This window comes from Callithrix jacchus, chromosome 5 (assembly GCF_049354715.1).
Source record: "Callithrix jacchus isolate 240 chromosome 5, calJac240_pri, whole genome shotgun sequence".
Classification (NCBI taxonomy): Eukaryota; Metazoa; Chordata; class Mammalia; order Primates; family Cebidae; genus Callithrix; species Callithrix jacchus.
This window is the reverse complement of record NC_133506.1, coordinates 134,679,592-134,698,413: the sequence shown is the minus strand read 5'-3', so window position 1 is coordinate 134,698,413 and position 18,822 is coordinate 134,679,592. Positions and strand designations below refer to the sequence as shown.

Sequence of the window (18,822 nt, the reverse complement as noted above, 5' to 3'; positions counted from 1 at the left end):
GTGTGTGCATCCTGGCCTCCTGCCTCCCCTCCTCCCCACTCTGCCCACCCTCCACAGGCTGTGGGTGCTCAGGGCCTGTCCCCTGCAGACTTCCTTCAGAACCGGCCGCTTGGAACTGAGTCCAAAGCCAGTCCCAGAAGGGTGGCAGCCCATCTTTACCTGTTCATGAGAAATGGGTAAACTGAGGAAAGGGTTATCATAGCCTTTTTTTCAGAAAATGAAATTTCTTCAGTGGGTGGAAACACCTTGTGTTCTGATACTGTGTGTCTGTCTCTCTCCCTGGTCTGCAAATAAAACTCCAACTCAACAGACATAAGCAAGACAAATTTCCTATTTTATTTTTATGAGATGGAGTCTTGCTCTGTCACCCAGGCTGGAGTGCAGTGGTGCGATCCCAGGTCACTGCAACCTCTGCTTCTCAGGTTCAAGCAATTCTGCTACCTCAGCCTCCCAAGAAGCTGGGATTACAGGTGCATGCCACCACGCCCAGCTAATTTTTGTATTCTTGGTAGAGACAAGGTTTCACCATGATGGCCAGGCTGCAAGCAGCTCCTTCTTCTCCTTCTCCTCTGTGCTCTGTGGCCAGGAGGGCTCAACCATCTAAGACAAACTTGAATACAGGGAAGGGCTGCCACCCATAGGGGAGGGGACAGGGTCCGCATGCCCCGAGCCCAGGGCTAGAGAGGAAGGAGGAAGGCAGACATGGGCTGGGAGCACCCTCCACTGCTTCACTCATTTCTGTTTCTGTTTTTGAGCCAGAGCCTCACGGTGTCACCCAGGCTGCCAGGCTGGAGTGCCATGGCGCAATCTCGGCTCACTGCAACCTCTGCCTCCCAGGTTCAAGCAATTTTCATGCTCAACCTCCTGAGTAGCTGAGATTACCCGCATGCACCACCACGCCCAGCTAATATCTTGCATTTTAGTAGAGATGGGGTTTCACCATGTTGCCCAGGCTGGTCTGGAACTCCTGAGCTCAGGTGATCCACCCGCCTCAGCCTCCCAAAGTGCTGAAATTACAGACATGAACCACCACGCCGGCCAAGACAGATGTTTTTAAAATCTCACCCAACAGGGAGCCCAGAATTAAGTGTGTCCGTTTGAGACTTGGCGTGGTGGCCCGGCCTTGGAGTGGGCCTTGCCCACTGTCTGCCTCGAGAATCCATGTTGTGAGACATCTTCCTGTTATCACAACACAACTTCAGGGAAAACCTTCCCATCTTGTCTGTCCTTTAGTTATATTTGGGTTGGTTCTTCAGGACGGGAATGAGATTGTCAGATGAAATCTAGAAATTGCTCAAGATGTTGATGACTTAGACGCCTAGCAACTTTTCCCTAAGACACTCACGATGATATAGAAAAATACAAACTGTTGGCAAGAAATTAAAAGTTTGGCCAGACAGGGTGGCTCATGCCTGTAATCCCAGCACTTCAGGAGGCTGATGCAGGTGGATTGCTTGAGGTCAGGAGTTTGAGACAAGCCTGGCCAACATATGAAACCCCATCTCTACTAAAAATACAAAAAATTCGCCGGGTGTGGTGGCACGTGCCTGCAATTCCAGCTACTTGGGAGGCTGAGGCAGGAGAATCTCTTGAACCTGGGAGCTGGAAGTTGCAGTGAGCCGAGATCCCACCACCGCACTCTAGCCTGGGCGACAGAGCAAGACTCCGTCTCAAAAAAAAAAAAAAGAAAAGAAAAAAGTTTAACCAAACTAAGTCAAGGCTGTGTTTTCTATAGAAATAGAAATGTTTTTGCAAAAAAAAAAAATATTGCCAGACAGGATTTTGGCAAATTGGGATGTGTGTTTGGGATGATCTGACCTTAAACAGAAGGCTGGCAGAATAAATCACAGCGCCCCAAGTCAGGACAACAGTCGCCTTAGAGCAGGGCTAGTGACTGGGAGGGACTCGAGGGACTGGTGTCTGGAGACTGGTAATATTAGATTTCTTGTTCTGTATGGTCGTCACCAGGGCATGACCACGGTGCAGAGATGCACCAAGCTCTACCTTCAACATCTGTGCACTGAATAAAAACATGGCTCTGGGTATCTGCGGAGGCCAGGTGGCACCTGAGTCTCACCCTGAGGGGTAGTCAGAGATTGTCATTCTTCCCTCAAGCAGCTGAAGCTAGTAGAAGGATGGATGAAAAGCCTGTGGAGCCACCGTGGAGAGGGAGGGGTCACAAAGTTATCACACCTGTCAAAATCCCACGAAAAAGGAAATCAGCAGAGGGTTGAGGTCTGAGCTCCAAAGTCACGAGGCCACCACTCTGATTTGAGGGTGAGCCGTTTGTCTCTCGTGAAGTTCTGCACGCAGGAAGGCAAGGGGCATGGGGTGCCCAAGCTGGTGGGCAGCCCTCCGGAGCAGCCTTGGGAGGCCAAGTGTCTGCCCACACGGAGGAGAACGGCTTTGCTGTGTGTCCTCTTTTGGGACTTGGGCTGGCCCTGGAATGCTCCCTGAAGCTCACCTGCCTTTTAGAGGTTGTTGCACCTTCTTGGGACTTGCCACCATCATGCCAACCTTCAGAGGGTGCCTTAGGGCAGCAGAGGCCCTCAAGATGTCACAACTGCCCCTTCCTTGTGCCCCATGCCTCCCCATCAAACACTCCATGATCACAGAGAGCAAAGCGATCACAGTATCTCATGATGTCTGTGAGGAGGGAGAAGCTGAGGGAGACCTGGGTCATGGGGCTTGCAAAGCAGCCGTCCCAGCCCTCACCTGGTTCTTTCTCCTGAGCAGGACCAGATCTCACGAAAACATCAGATTTCAGCAGCACTGGGAGGACAACCCAGACCTGGCTTTGTGTCTTCCAGGCCGCCTGCTTTTTTTTTTTTTTTTTTTTTTTTGAGACAGGTTTTGGCTTTGTTGCCCAGGCTGGAGTGCAGTGGCATGATCTCAGCTCATTGCATGCTCGACCTCCCAGGTTCAAGTGATCCTCCCACCTCAGCCTCCCAAGTAGTTGCAAATACAGGCCAGCACCACACCCAGCTAATTTTTAAAATGTTTTGTAGAGATGAAGGTCTCGATGTGTTGCCCAGGCTGAAGAAATCCTCCCTCAGCCTCCCAAAGTGCTAGGATTACAGGAGTCTGGTGAAGGCTTTTAATGGAGGGATTGTTTTCAAAATACTCAGCAGAACACCCCTACTTCCTCCTTCCCGGATCTTCTTTGCATCAAGCCCACAGCAGCTGCCTCAGAGTCTCCCCACTCCTGCCACCCGTGTCCCCGAAATATCACCCATCCCAGCCAATGTGTTTGACTCCCATCCTTTCTTCATCTGGTCTTCAGGTGGCTTCATTTAATTTCATTTGCTCTTTTGCCAGCAAAGCTCTGCCTTCTCCAGCCCATGCGTGAGAAGCTCTTCTTACCTCCTCTGGCCCCTTCCTCACCCACAACTCCCACTCAGATGCCCAGCACTCAACCAGCAGACCTCATAGCTCTGAGGGCTGGGGTGGGCGCCAAGTGGCAGAACATACTCCCGTGTTGGGGGTGTTCCTGTCCAAGTAGCTGGGATTACAGGCACATACCACCACACCTGGCTAATTTTTATATTTTTAGTAGAGACAGGGTTTCACCATGTCAGCCAGGCTAGTCTCAAACTCCTGACCTCAGGTGATCCACCCACCTTGGCCTCCTGGAATTACAGGTGTAAGCCACCACCGTGCCTGGCCTACTACTACTTTTTTTTTTTTTTTTAAAGATGGGGTTTCACCATCATGGCCAGGCTGGTCTTGAACTCCTGACCTCAGGTGATCCACCCACCTCAGCCTCCCGAAGTGCTAGGATTACAGGCGTGAGCCACTGCACCCTGCCCAGCCTGGCCTGCTACTACTAATTATTACCAATTAAATACCTACTATGTGCCAGGCTCCAAATTTCTTATGGCAGCAGATCAAATTCTCAACCACCGATGAGTGTGGCAGGTGTTTTTATTCCTACTTTATGCAGAAGGGAGCTCGGCTCCAGAAAAGAAAAGAGATTGGTTGAGGTCATGGTGGAAATGGGCCTTAAACCCAGGTCTATCCTGCAGCAAAGGCCTCCTGTAGTGTTGATCTCATGTTTGACACTGAACCCTTTTTAAACTGAGTTTTCCATATTTTGGGGTCTCCCCAAAATTATAAGCTTCTTCAGGGGCAGGTGCTGGATCTCATGGATTGTAGCCTTAGACGCAAGACATCGGGGGCATTTTCCCAGTCATATGTGTGGAGTTCCTGTTAGCTTGCAGCCTGGGGGATCTCTGCTTACTGTCTCCTCAGCATCCCTTCAGCTGCCTCCTCCTGGCTGCAGGATGGGCAGATGGCTCAGGCCTGGCCAATCAAAGTCCTCAGTTTTGCTGGCCTCAGGGATTGGCTCGAGGATGGGCACAGGATCCAAGCCTGGCCAATCAGAGCCTTCCTCAGGTATTTCCCATGGCAACGGCTGAGGACACCTGCTTACTCTTTGGGGCTGGGAGCTATAAGGGCCACCAAGCCTGGAGCTGCCACTCCAACCGCCTTCTGCCTCCCAGGGAGAGAGCTACGTTGGAATGCTGTGCAGACGTTCCAAGTGGAATTGCAGGAAAACGCTTAATGACATGTGAAGATGTCCATAATAACTTCCTGGGTTAAAAAAAGGCAACAGATCAGCACTTGTGTTCATCATATGCAAAGACAAAGAATGAATGATATGGGCCAAAACAGAGGAATGCTCTGTATGAATATCAGTTGTATTTTTTTCTTTTGGTTTATCTGAACTTTCTAAACTCCGTGTACATTCTGTATTTTTCAGACATGTTTGTTATTATCCCGTTTATTTTTAGCCAGAGCTTCTGCAGTCCTCCCTGAGAAGTCAGCTGCCTCTTGGTGAGTGTCTAGGCTCAGCCTCTCAGCCTGAGTCGTCTCCTTTGCCTTTTTAGTGCATGCACTTTCCCAACAACCATGTTGCTTGCTTGCTTTCTCTCTCTCCTTCCTTCCTTCCTTCCTTCCTTCCTTCCTTCCTTCCTTCCTTCCTTCCTTCCTTCCTCTTTCCTTTCTTCCCTCCCTCCCTTCCTCTCTCTCTCTCTCTTTCTTTCTTTCTTCCTTCTTTTTGACAGTGTTTTGCTCCTGTTGCCCAGGCTGGAGTGCAATGGCATGATCTTGGCTCACTGCAACCTCCGCCTCCTGGGTTCAAGCGATTCTCCTGCCTCAGCATCCCAAGTAGCTAAGATTACAGGCATGCACCACCACACCCAGCTAATTTTGTAGTTTTAGTAGGGACAGGGTTTCACCATGTTGGTCAGGCTGGTCTTGAACTCCTGACCTCAGGTGATCCACCCGCCTTGGCCTCCCAAAGTGCTGGGATTACAGGTGTGAGCCACCACACCCAGCCTTTTTTTTTTTTTTTTTTTTTGAGATGGATTCTTGCTCTGGTGTCCAGGCTGGAGTACAGTGGTGTGATCTCAGCTCACTATAACCTCCTAGGTTCAAGCTTCCTAGGTTCAAGAGAGTCTCCTGCCTCAGCCTCCCGAGTAGCTGGGATTACAGGCACATGCCACCATGCATGGCTAATTTTTGTATTTTTAGTAGAGATGGGGTTTTGCCATGTTGGCCAGGCTGGTCTCAAACCCCTGACCTCAGGTGATCCACCCCCCTCGTCCTCCCAAAGTGCTGGGATTACAGGCATGAGCCATCAGACCTGGCCCCAACAACTCCCTTTCTGCTGGGGTTCCAGGCCAGTCCCACTCTCAACTGCTCTACTCACCCAGCCCCTTCGCAGCCACCAGGACCTGCAGGCCCTGGCGTGACTGGAGCCCTGCCATCCCTGAGCCAAGCCTCCATTCCCACCCTACACAGCTTATCCTGCTGGGTGTTGAGTTTCATTCTCAGGTCGCAGAAACCTGCAAAACAATATTTTCTTTGGCAGCCAATATGAGGGTGGTAGCTCCACACATCTCTCCCAGGCAAGTCTAAGCCTGGAGTGGCCACTGCCTCCCACAGCTGCCCAGGAGACACAGTGGACAGGGACAGAATTCTGAACCCATGTGCCTTAAATAGGGTTCCTTCCCCGCCCTGCCATCAAGGCCAGAGAGATCACTCCCTGAGGGATGGGACCACAGGAGCCTTCTGGCCAACACAACCTCTCCCAAATTGATAGGCACTTGGCCATCACAGCAAGGGGTATGGCACACCCTCCAGAAGCCCAGCCCCTGACTGCCTTCTCCTGTTGCTGAAAGCTTTTGAGGGTAGAAGGGTCTCAAAGGAAGGCAGTCAAGGGCCCTGCCATGATTCTTTTCACAGGGACACTGCCCTCCCTTCAAGAGTGTCCATCGCTCTCCCATCTAGAGCAGCCCTGTCCTTCAGACTCCCAGGCTCTGACCACTCAGTTGGAGTCAGTGGCCACAACTGGCCCCTGTTGGCTCAGTTGGGTCCTTACTTCCAAGAATGGGACCCCGGAGAAGAATGAATGAGATGGGAGTATCTGAACTAAAATGGTGGCAGAGTGAGTGAGAGCCATCACGCTGGGCCATGGAGATGCAGAGAGAGCCGGTGGCAGCTGGTCAAGGTGGCTCACTCCCCTCTTCACAGCATCATGGGAGGCCACAGCGTGTGGATCACCTCAGGTCAGGAGTTCAAGACCACCCTGACCAGCATGGTGAAACCCCTGCCTCTACTAAAAATACAAAAATTAGCTGTGCTTGGTGGCACACTTGTAATCCTAGCCACTTGGGAGGCTGAGGCAGAAGAATTGCTTGAACCTGGAAGGCAGAAGTTGTAGTGAGCCAAGATTGCACCCCGCTGTACTCCAGCCTGGGCGACAGGGCCAAACTCTGTTCCTTGTATCATTTGAATGAAGCCCCTTTGACTGAGCTGTCTCATCTGGAGGTCTATTCCTTGCAATTGAAAGATCCTGGCTGGGTATGGTGGCTCATGCCTGTAATCTCAGTACTTTGGGAGGCCCAGGTGGGCAGATCACTTGAGGTCAGGAGTTCAAGACCAGCCTGGGTAATATAGAGGGACCCCGTCTCTATAAAATGTACTGGTCCCAGCTACTTGGGAGGCTGAGATGGGAGGATCTCTTGAGCCCTGGAGGTCGAGGCTGCAGTGAGCCAAGATGGCACCATCGCACCCCAGTCTGGGTGACAGAGTGAGACCCTGTCTCAAAACAAAACAAAAAACCCAAAGAACTGGACTGGGTCACACTAAAGCTACCTGTCCACAGGTGAGAGGAGTGGCCTCCACCTGCCTCCGGGTGAAAGGAGTGGCTCTCATCTACTTCCTCTCCGCTCCCCCGCTGGCTGAGAGGTCCCCCTTGCTACGGGTTCCCAAGGCCCTTACTCTCTTAAGGAAAGTGCTTCCCAGGACATCTCCCCTAACCCTGGTGTCCATGGGGTGGGTCCCAGCAGAGAGGCCTTTCAGATCAGGACCAAAAGTCACTGGTCCCGATGGGTCAGTGGATGCTAATGAAGGGAGCTCAGGGGTGCCGGCTGCTGCTGGAAAAATGGGACAGCTCAGGGTCTGACAGCTTTGGGTTTGAATCCTGGCTCCAGCAACTTCCCAGCTGTGTGACCTGCTTTTGTTTCTTGGCTCCTTCTTATCAAGCATCACAAGGACTTACCATGCGCTAGACGCTGTTCGGGGAGCTCCTTCACACAGGTGCTAGCAGGACCCCATCTTCCAGATAAGGAGAGGCTGGGCCGACAAAGCACGCATGCGCAGGTCACGCAGTTAGCGGCAGGAGGCGAACTCCAGCTTCTCTGATTCTCAGACCCAAGTGAGCCCCTGCGTGAAAGTGTCCTCCACGCGGCATGGTGGGATGAGCGGCAGACCAGACCATGGCTGGGAGGCAGCATGTCGCAGGCATTCCACCATGATAGGTAATAATCATATTTCAAATGTCCCTTCACCCACCCAGAAACCTCCAGGCTCCTGAAAAATCACAAGCCTTGGCTGGGCATGGTGGCTTATGCCTGTAATCACAGTACTCTGGGAGGTTGAGGCAGGTGGATCATCTGAAGTCAGGGGTTTGAGACCAGCCTGGCTCGTCTCTACTAAAAATACAAAAATTAACTGGGTGTGGTGGCACGTGCCTGTAATCCCAGCTACTCAGGAGGCTGAGGCCGGAGAATTGCTTGAACCTGGGAGGTGGAGATTGTGGTGAGCTGAGATCATACCATTGCACTCCAGCCTGGGCCACAGAGTGGAACTCTGTCTAAAAATTAATTAATTAATTAAAATCGCAAGCCTTTATAGCAAATTCCTCAGGCAGAGCCCCTCAATAATCCAACAAAGGACTTAGGAAGGAGAAATAAAGCATTTTGGTTGGCCGGCTGCCAAATTAAGATCCTCAAGCCCGAAGGCTTCCCCAGGGCTTGATTCAAGGTCGGGTGACAAGTTGTGTATTTTCCTGGAGGGTGAAGATTCCGAGGCAAGGCTGCTGGGAAGCTGGTTTTGCCCTTAGGAGAAATGTCTTGTGCAAGGATAAGCCTTGCAGAATCAAGCTGATGTGTTTCTCTAGCCAGGAGAGAAGGTAATCCTTCATTTAAAAAGAGGAAAGAAGAAATAAAATTGTAAAAACAACAGTCAAGTTCTTCCAGTATTTGCCTGTGAACTAGAACAGCTGGGATTTGCTTCAAAACAATCCACTTGGGCGGATGCTGATGAAACAAACCTGGATGAGTTGACCATTTCCCAGCGTGGGCATTGGGCCACGGGTCAGCCTGGCACTGCCTCTCTCCTTGCAGTTCTGAAATTTTTCATTTTTTTTCAGACAGAGTCTCACCCTGTTGCTCAGGCTGGAGTGCAGTGGTGCGATCTCAACTCAACTGCAACCTCCACCTCCAGGGTTCAAGTGATTGTCCTGCCTCAGCCTCCCAAGTAACTGGGATTACAGGAGTGAACCACCTTCAGGGCTGTAAGTGTTTTGCTTTTTTGTTTTTGTTTTTGTTTTAAGTAGTCAGTAGGTGGCCAAGCATCCCGCTGCAGACTCTAAGGGGCAGAGTCAGTGAGCAGCGACAAGTAAGAAACACTGGAGCACCTCCCCACCACCCCACCACTGACCCCTCCCCCACCCCTCCCCTCCCCCTCCTCTCCCCCTTCCTATGGCTCTCCCTCCCTACCCCTTTCCCTCTCCTCCCCTCCCCACCCTTCTCCCTCCCGTCTCCTCCCCACCCCTCTCTTTCTCCTCCCCTCCCCCCCTCCCCTCCCCCTCCCTGTTGACGTCCATGTCACCCAAGAACCCTCGGCTCTGAGTAATAAGCTTGCCTCTCAGTGAGAACATGTGTTTTCAATCATCCGGCGCAGGAGTGAGTCACCACCAACAGCTGCTGCTGTCTCCATCTCCCTGTACTCACCTTCGGCCCCCCCTCCCCCACCCCTGTGCCACCAGCCCAGGCCCTGCCCCCACCCAGCTCTGGTTCTGCCACCAGCCCAGGCCCTGCCCCCACCCAGCTCTGGTTCAGCCAACCTGACCACCTGGAGGCCTGGGTGTCCTCCGGCCTTTGGGCTCCCAGTGCCGCTTGCTCCCTGGTCTGAAGCAGTGTCTGCCTCCTCCACCTGCATCACCCAGACACAACCTCCGGGTCCTACTGGAGACATCCCAGACAGCCCCCCAGACCACCCCAACCTTGCTGGCACCCATCCATTGCCCTGGGTCACACTGGCCACGGCACCCAGCGCACTCTCCAGTGGGCTCTGACTCTTTCATATTGATGGTTTTCGATGCAGGAAAAAGGGGGCCACCTCCCATCCATTTCCCCAGCTCCTGCGCAGCCCATGGCTGGTACCCAGAAATACTTGTTGAATGAGTTTGACATGAGGCTTTATCCTTAAGAGGTTCTAGTCAGCAGGCAGACGTGAGAACAAGAAATCTGTGTGATAAAATACAGAGAGTCCAGGGGAACTCAGGGTGATGAGCCACAGAAATGCCGTGTCCATCTCTGCTCCTTGCTAGGGTGGCTGTGTCTCTGTGCCAGGCCCCTCCCCGAGGCTGCAGCACTTCGCCCCACTCTGGGCTGGCTGTTGCCTGGTGAGCAGGGGTTCAAGGCCAGGCCTGTCTCAATGAGCAGGGATGGCTGAATGCGGGGCGGGCAGTGTCTGATTGGGCCGGAGTGACTGCAGGCTCTCAGCGACAAGGCCACATCCAGGGCATTCTGCTGCCTCCTCCAGCGGGTCAGAACCACAATCCCCCAGGACAGGGAGGGCTGACAGGGACCCAGAGCACACTACCCCCGCAGGGAGCCAGCCTAGTGCAGGTGTGGGGGTTCACCACCTGCCCAGACCTCAGAGCCCTCCTCGCAGGCATCCACGGCAGGACGGCTCTGTGGCTGGGTGGCACCTTTGAGGGGACGTGAGCAGGGGACAGTGAATGCAGGGGACACTGAGGGATGACCAGCCATCGCCTTGTTCCTGGGCCGGAGAGCACCAGGACAGAGCCAGGGTGGCCAGGTCACACAGGAGGAAAGGCAGAGTATGCAGGGTGGCAGGGCTGTCACAGGTGTCCACAGAGCCCAGGGGCCCTCTCGGGGCTGAGAAGAAGGGTGGCCATGCCAAAAGTGAATTAAGGAGCCAGCCCCAATCTCCAGAAAACAGCTGGGAATGGCGGGAAGGACCCGAATCGCTTTCCAAGAAGCTCGGCTCCTTCTCACCTTTCTCTTGTCTCTGCTGCCCCTGGTCTGGGTGTGGTGACCACAGCCGCCCAAGCCCGCTCTCCTGCTGTCTGGCACTTCAGACAGACGTCTGATGGACTTTGATCTCATTTGATCTCAAGATCGAATGAGAGTCTTCCGGAACTCTGTCCCTCACCCCAACCCATCCTCCCCAGGGGGAAGTCCAGGAACACAGACCTGTCCCATGCTTCCCGAAGCTGTTTCCAAGGACACGAGGCTGGGTTTGAGACTGGAGGTGACAAGAGTCTGGCTCGGGCCTTATGCTGCTGCTGGCTGCAGGCTCCCTATCACAGAGAACCTGAAGTATTCTCAGAGAAGAGAGGAAGGACCAGAGGGGAATGAAGTGAGGAAAAGCAGGCAGGACAGGAACAGAGAGAAAACCAGGCCTGGGGAGAGGGGAGGAGAGAGGGGACATTCTTGGGCACAGACCTAATCATAGCCTTGAAATGAAACTTACTGCTGCACTCAGCGTGGGACAGCTGCCAGCTCCACCAAGCCAGTCTCCCTTCTGTTTGTATGAGGTGATGACATCATGGCGGTGGGGCGTCACTCACACGGAGGAGGAGGAAGCCCAGCTGGCGGGAAACCTGAGCCACCCCTGGCCAGGCTTCCAGGCAAGGCGGACCCGAAACCATGCCAGTCAGCCTCCACAAATCCCTGCTGAGCCGGGCAGCCGGCTCCTGCACTGTCCACCCCTCCCTGGTGGCCAGCCCCAGTCTCCAGAACGACAGCTGAGGCTGCTTCCTGGGGAGAGCCAGCGGTGGAGAAGCCATGGAGGCAGCTCTGCTCACTGGCCCTGGTCCCCAACCCGCCCATGAAAGGAAGCACATGACCACGTGCCCAGGGCCAAAAGGAAATAGCCGGGGCATGAGGAAACACGAGCACCAGGCCTGGAGCATCCAGCCCTGGCATCTCACCAGTTCCTCGTTGTCCTCACAGGAACCAGGCGACAGGAGGATCCAGGAGAGCTGGCGTTGCAGGTGTGGGGACAGACAGGTGGGGAGCAGGTGGGGAGAGACAGCAGAGCTCAGCGGCATCAACTCTTGGCTCGGGTGTCCCAGCTGCAGGAGCCTCTTTGAAGGAGGGCTCAGGGGGCTGCTCAAACTGCCCTTGCTGTTTAGGAGGTGCTTCTGAGTGAAAGAGAAGGCAAAACCTGGCCACGGGGAGTAGAGGCACTGCCGTTCCAGCCCACGTGAAGCAAAGGCTGCAGAGGCTGCCTGGCTCTGGGATTAACCACTGCTGCATCAGGGCGGCCTCCCTGGAGGAAGGGTTCATGTGCCTTCAGTCTGAGTCACCTGCTCCAAGTGGTTTAGCTGCGGCAGAACAGCTGAACAACCTTGGCTCTACAGGCTCTCTCTATGGAGTCAATGATGTCATGGGCTTCTTGCTCCCCACCAGGACAACCTCTCTGCCTCTCTTCTTCTGGAGTCATGGGAGACATGACCATGGCAAGAGGGCTGGCTCTGGGGCTGCTGTCAGGGGCTGCGAAGGTTGTGCCCTGCGCAAGGGGTGTGCAGAGGCTGGACTCCAAGCAGGTTTTCTAAAGGGAGGTGCCCTGCCTGGCTCATGGCTGCTTTTGCCCTGCAGGGTGCCTGTCTGCGGAGGGGAGGCAGGTTGGGGTGATAGGAGATGGAAATGACGGAGACAGGCCAAAGCCCCACTTTCCCAAAGATGGCCTGTGGGATGGCATGAAATATACCAATGGACTGTGCAAAACAAAACCCAAAGGGATGGCCGAGCGAGGTGGCTCATGCCTGTAAGCACTTTGGGTGGCTGAGGCAGGCGGATCACAAGGTCAGGAGTTCAAGACCAGCCTGGCCAAGATGACAAAACCCTGTCTCTACTAAAAACACAAAAAATTAGCTGGGTGTGGTGGCACATGCCTGTGATCCCAGCTACTCAGGAGGCTGAGGCAGGAGAATTGCTTGTACCCGGGAGGGGAGGTTGCAGTGAGCCGAGATGGCATCACTGCACTCCAGCCTGAGCAACAAACAATCAAAAACCCAAAGAGGGGCATGGACCAAGAGTGGCTGGAAGGTGGAGCAGGATCTTTAAAAAGTGAACCCTGATGCCTGTGGCCATGAAGCCTTCAATAGTGTTAAACAAAGTGTGGGAAACATCTGTACCCCCCACCCAGGGCTGCCCCCCTCAGGGCTGAACGTTATACCGCCTGCTGCCACGGAGCAGGACAGAAGACACCCACCTACCTGAGTCCCCACTGCCCAGGCATACCCACTAACCCTTCAGTGAATACCTTTGTATGCCTCTTTATTTTTTTCTTTTTTTGAGACAGGGTCTCACTCTGTCACCCAGACGTGATCTCAGCTCACTGTAACCTCCATGTCCTGGGTTCAAGCAACCAGGGTGATCCTCCTGCCTCAGCCTCCCAAGTAGCTGGAACTGCAGGCATGCGCCACCACACCCAGCTAATTTTCATATATTTTGTAGAGGCAGGGTTGTGCCATGTTGCCCTGGCTGGTCTCAAACTCCTGGGCTCAAGCAATCCCCCTGCCGTGGCTTCTCAAAGTGCCAGGATGGCAGGTGTCACCCCCTCACCTGGTCTGTATACTTGTTTCTAGACCCACATATTTGACCTCACATAAAAGAAATATTATACATGCTGTTTTATTATGGAAACTTTTTTTTTAAAGAGTCAGTCTCTTGCTCTGTTGCCCAGGCTGGAGTGCAGTGACCCAATCATAGCTCACTGAAGCCTTGAACTCCTGGGCTCAGGTGATCCTCCTACCTCAGCCTCCCAAATAGCTCGAATAGCTGAGACTACAGGCTTGTGCCACCATGCCCAGCTAACTTTTCTTTTCTTTTCCTTTCTCTTTCTTTTGTTCTTTTTCTTTCTTTCTTTCCTTTCCTTCCTTCTCTGCTTTCTCTTTCTTCCTTTCTTTCCTTCCCTCCTTTCCCCTCTCTCTCTCTCTTCCTCCCTACCTCCCTTCCTCCCTTTTCTTTCATTTTCTCCCTTTCTCTCTTTCTTTCTTTCTGGCAGACTCTCACTCTGTTGCCCGGAGTACAGAGGCTTGATCTCAGATCACTGCAAACTCTGTCTCCTGGGTTCAAATGATTCTCATGACTCAGGCTCCCTGGTAGCTGGGGCTACAGACATGCCACCACGCCCAGCAAATTTTTTCTATTTTTAGTAGAGACAGGATTTCGCCATGCTAGCCAGGCTGATCTGGAACTCCTGACCTCAAGTGATTCACCTGCCTTGGCCTCCCAAAATGCACATTACAGGCGTGAGCCGCTGTACCTGGCCTTGCCCACTGATGGAGTTTCACTCTCGTTGCCAAGGCTGGAGTGCAATGGCGTGATCTCGGCTCACTGCAACCTCTGCCTCCCGGGTTCAAGTGATTCTCCTGCCTCAGCCTCCCATATAGCTGGATTATAGGCATGCAGCTCCATGCCCAGCTAATTTTATACTTTAGTAGAGATGGGGTTTTGCCATGTTGGTCCAGCTTGTCCAAACTCCTGACCTCAGGTGATTCGCCCGCCTTGGCCTCCCAAAGTGCTGGGATTACAGGTGTGAGCCACCACACCCAGCCCTAATTTCTTTAACTCTTTATCGAGGTGGGGGTCTTGCTGTGTTGCCCAGGCTGGTCTCGACTTCCTGGCTTCACACCATCCTCCTGCCTCAGCCTCCTAAAATGCTGACAGGACAGGCATGAGACAGTGTCCACAGCATGGACACTTTAAAAAAGTCTTTTTTGGCCGGGTGCAGTGGCTCATGCCTGCAATTCCAGCACTTTTGGGGGCCGAGGTGGGCAGATCACTTGAGGTAGGAGTTCAAGACCAGCCTGGCCAATATGGTGAAACCCCGTCTCCACTAAAAACACAAAAATTAGCCAGGCGTGGTGGCAGATGCCTATAATCCCAGCTTGGCATTACTTGGGAGGCTGAGGCAGGAGAATAGCTTGAGATCACACCTGGCTGACAGAGTGAGACCCTGTTTGTTTTAATTGGAGAGGGTGAGGGTGGCATCCCGTGGGTCCAGGCCAGGGGTGCTGCTAAACACCCTACAGTGCCCAGGAGAGCCCCCCGCAAACAGGGATCCGGCCCAAATGTCAACTGTGTGAAGGCTGAGAAGCCTGGCCCCTAATGAGGAAGATTAATAATGAAATCCACTGTCATCTTCAGGATGTCCTGTGCTGAACAGCCCCACCGGTGGATGCTGGGGAGGGACACCAGGGCTGGGTGACCATTGTGACCCAGAGTCTGAGGCCTAGCTGGATGGGGAGGCACAGATGGGCTGCCTGCTCCTCTCTGAGAGCCGCGTGTCACCTGACTACAGAAACCTCCCAGACAGCCAGCCTCAGACCCGCTCCCCACCTTCCCCTACAGCTGCTGGCTCCCTGCTAACAGAGACTGCCCAGGAGGGATGTTCTCCTGGCTGCTGGAGCTTCGGCAGGGGGTCAGTTCCCAGGGATGTGTGAGGCCAGCATCCATGCCATCTCCTGATGAGAACGTCTGGCTCTCCAGACCTGCTGGAAAGAGCATGGGGGGCTTCGGGTCCACTCAAGCCGTCTCCAGAAAGTGAACACGACCTGCTTAGGGGCAGATGGCTCTCCTCCAGCCTGGGAGGGTGAGGCCTCGGAGAAGAGCAGGCGTCCTCCTGCCAACCCAGCAGATGACCTGAGACGGGAGCAACAGGGAGGAGGCCTTGGCACTTCCTCTGGCCCCAAATAGCATTCACTAGGTCCAGCCTGGGATGTGTTTGCCGGCCGTGTTTGGGCGTGGGTGCACACATGCCTGACGGCTCTGCTGTGCTCTCTGCCGGGAAGGTCTCTTCAAGGGGGTGGGGGAGCAAGGCAATGTTCCTAGTGGGAAGTGGTAGTCCCTGGGACATGGTCTGAGGGGCCCTTAAAACCATCCCCCCACCCCTGCCCCCTGCACTCCACAGGCCTCCCTCATGCTCCATCTGTCCTAAGAGGCTGAGAGCCTTTGCTCTGAAGCTGCTCCAAGCCAGGGTCCCCCAGGCTGGGCTGGGTGTTCCTTATGGTCCCCCTGTTAGCCCACCCACCAATATCAAGATGAGAGGTGAAGGGGGCTAGTGAGGGGTGAAGCAATGGGCTGGGCGTGGTGGTTCACGCCTGTGATCCCAGCACTGTGGGAAGCCGAGGTGGGCGGATCATCTGAGCTCAGGAGTTTGAGACCAGCCTGGACAACACGGTGAAACCCCGTCTCTACTAAAAATACAAAGATTAGCCTGGTGTGATGGTGGGTGCCTGTAATCCCAGCTACTCAGGAAGCTGAGGCATGAGAATTGCTTGGGCCCAGGAGGCAGAAGTTGCAGTGAGCCGAAGTCGTGCCACTGCACTCCAGCCTGGGAGACAGAGTAAGAGTCTGTCTCAAAAAAAAGAAAAAGGAGTGAGGCAGTGGAGGTAGCTCCAGCCCGGGTCTGCCTTCCTCCTTCCTCTCTTGCCCTGGGTGTGGGGCATGCAGACCCCGTCCCCTCCCCTATGGGTGGCAGCCCTTCCCCCTGTTCAAGTTCATCTGGCATGGTCGAGCCTTCCTGGCCACAGAGCACAGAAGAGAAGGAGAAGGAGCAGCTTGCAGAAGCCACGTCTCTACAAAAAATACAACAATTAGCTGGGTGTGGTGGTGCACACCTGTGGTCCCAGCTACGAAGGAGGCTCAGGTGGGAGGATCACTTGAGCCCAGGAGGCAGAAGTTGCAGTGAGCTGAGATCGTGCCACTGCACTCCAGGCTGGGTGTCAGAGTGAGACCCAGTCTTTCAAAAAAAGAAAAAGAGTCTTTGTGCTACCATGAGCCAGATTCCCCCCGCCTACTCCCTGTCTTCAGCAGGCTCCTGGTCTGAGGCCTCAGTTTCCTTGGTTTTGAGATGGGAGGACCTAACTGGAAGGGAAGGTGGAGGGAGGTCAATGGGACAGAAGCTGGCCCAGGAGCCGAGACCCTGAGGGCCCCAAGTGCAGGGAGATGGCTGGGTCAGCAAGCTGGGGGTTGGGTCAGTGAGCTGGGGGCTGTGGGCTGTGAGGGAGGCCTGGCTTCTGGGACCGGCCTCTCCCCTTCCCTGCTGTGCCCTTGGGAGAGTCATTGAACCCCTCAGACCTCAGTCCCCTCTGCTCCTGACTGCAGCCGCAGGTCAGCCATTCACAGGACTGCACCAGAGAGGTTCTGTGCTCACCATTCCGTGGCTCTGGAGTCTCTGGATGTCAGGCACCAGCCCTCTCATTGGGTTCCCCGCCCCCACCCAGGCCATCCCCCAGAGTTCCATCCTTCTAGAGGATGCGTCCGATCCTGCCCCTCCGCTCAGAACCCTCCAAAGGCTCCCACCGCACTCAGAGCTAAATGCACATCCTCCTGGTGGCCTGGTGCCCTCCGCTGTGTCCCCTCCCAGCCCCTGCTCCTGGCCTCCTGCCTCAGCCCTCCTTCCTCTCACTCCTCTGCCACACCACCGGCTCCACCAAGACCAGCACTTTCCAGCCTTGGGAACTTGCGTGTTTCCACCTGCCGTCCCAGGGACATTCCTCTGTTCTGTAGACGCTGAATGTCTCACTCTCAGGACGGTGTCCAGGCTACAGCAGACGCTCAAATGAGTATTTGTTGATGGACGGAGGGAGGGAAGGAGGAGGAAGAGTGAGAGAGAGAGAGAAAAGCGAGGAAAAGAAAGCTGAAAACTTGCAGGATAGACCTGTTTGGAGGAGATAATGGTATATAAAGTAAAAAAGTAGGGTTCTCTATGGTGGGGGAATCGAGGGAAGACTTTTGTTTCCTTTTGAGACAGGGTCTCACCCCATCACCAAGGCTGGACTGCAGCGTTGTGATCTCGGCTCACTGGGGAAGACTCGACTTCCCCAGCATCAAGCTTCCCACCACAGCTTCCTGTAGCTGGGACTACAAGTGTGTGCCATCACGCCCAGCTAATTTTTTTGGTAGAGATGGGGTCTCACTATGTGGCTCAGGCTGGTCTCAGACTCCTAGCCTCAAGCGATCCTCCCACCTTAGTTTCCCAAAGTATTGGGATTACAGGCGTGAGCCACTGCACCTGGCAAGATTTCTGTTTAATTTTTCCCGGGAGCAATTCCAGCCTGTTTGTGTGCTGGTGGGGATGACTTGGGGGAGGGCCGTCCAGGGTGCAGACGCGAGGCTTTGGGCTGGAAGTTCCAGTCTATGCCCCTCACCCTGAAGCCCAGCGCCCCCCTTTCCTCCCAGGTACATCCCATGTGAGCCCCTCCCCCTGGCTGTCGGCACCACACCTGCTCTAAGGTATTTATTACCCTAATACACCTACCTGATCACACTTACGAGCTCGGTTAAAAGACTGAGAGCCCCTACGCTACCTGTTTCTACCATGAACTGACAATTGATTCCGGACTTCTGTCAAGTTCAACAGCTTTCGTTCCCCTTGTAACCAAAAAGAAGGAAAGAAAGTAATGAACTGGCTTCAAGCAGCCAGCACGGAACAATTTTCAGAATTAACTGCACTTTGAAAAGTTAGCTTCAAACATCACTTCGTGGACGACACGACTGTATTTCGCGCTAACAAAAACCGAAAAAATGACTTTGGATTTGTCAGGGTGCTAAAAATTTATTTAGCTTTTCTCGGAGTTGTCTGTCACAAAGCATTCATGAACAGAAAGAAGCTGTTTTTCCATCCTTTCACTATTTTCCAAAGTTTCATACCTCAAGTCAGCACCGCACAATTTAGTGGGCGAATTCTTTTTTTTTTTTTTTAGACGGAGTCTCACTCTGTCACCAAGGCTGGAGCTCAATGGTGAGATCTCCGCTCAGTGTGAACTCTCCCTCCCGGGTTCAAGTGATTCTCCTGCCTCAGCCTCCAGAGTAGCTGGGATTACGGGCTCCTGCCACCACGTCCGGCTAATTTTTGTATTTTTAGTAGAGACGGAGTTTCACTGTGTCTACTAAATGTGGCCAGGCTGGTCTCGAACTCCTGGCCTCAAGAGATCCTCCCGCCTCGGCCTCCCAGAGTGCTTGGATTACAGGCGAAAGGCACCGTGCCCGGCCCTGATTCTTCTTGTGTCATCTTCCTAGCTAGACTGCGACACCCTGAGGGCTAGAGTGCTGACCTGAGTGCAGCAGCGTCCACGGAGCCCGGTGAGGCACACACCGGATTCACAGGGTGGGTGCCCACAGCCAGGCGCTGGCAGGTTCACAGCCAGGAAGCCCGCCTCACCACCCTACACATGTTCATACCTTCATGTGCCTGGGTCTTTCCTGG

The 18,822-nt window shown here is 53.9% G+C and overlaps 1 protein-coding gene and 1 long non-coding RNA gene across 8 annotated transcripts in view; one reads left to right on the top strand and one right to left on the bottom strand.

Moving 5' to 3' along the window:
• TIMP2 (TIMP metallopeptidase inhibitor 2) overlaps positions 1-18,822 on the top strand; it is a 105,833-nt gene that overhangs the window by 21,944 nt on the left and 65,067 nt on the right. The window contains exons 1-4 of one of the 7 annotated variants that reach the window (XM_054257120.2): positions 4,427-4,685; positions 4,794-4,836; positions 7,718-7,826; positions 8,724-8,863. In XM_054257120.2, coding sequence (XP_054113095.2) covers positions 4,656-4,685; positions 4,794-4,836; positions 7,718-7,826; positions 8,724-8,863 — 322 coding nt within the window. In that variant the 5' untranslated portion in view covers positions 4,427-4,655. Of the gene's footprint in view, positions 1-4,426; positions 4,686-4,762; positions 4,837-7,551; positions 7,827-8,719; positions 8,864-18,822 lie in introns of those variants that run through there. The other 6 variants (XM_078374802.1, XM_078374800.1, XM_054257123.2 and 3 more) reach the window with 6 other exon arrangements.
• Positions 3,908-11,426, bottom strand: LOC103793405 (uncharacterized). The gene is made up of 4 exons (XR_001911838.4): positions 11,074-11,426; positions 8,621-10,914; positions 7,568-8,485; positions 3,908-4,593 (listed from the first exon to the last, which is right to left on the bottom strand). It is a non-coding gene; the product is annotated as an uncharacterized LOC103793405 (long non-coding RNA).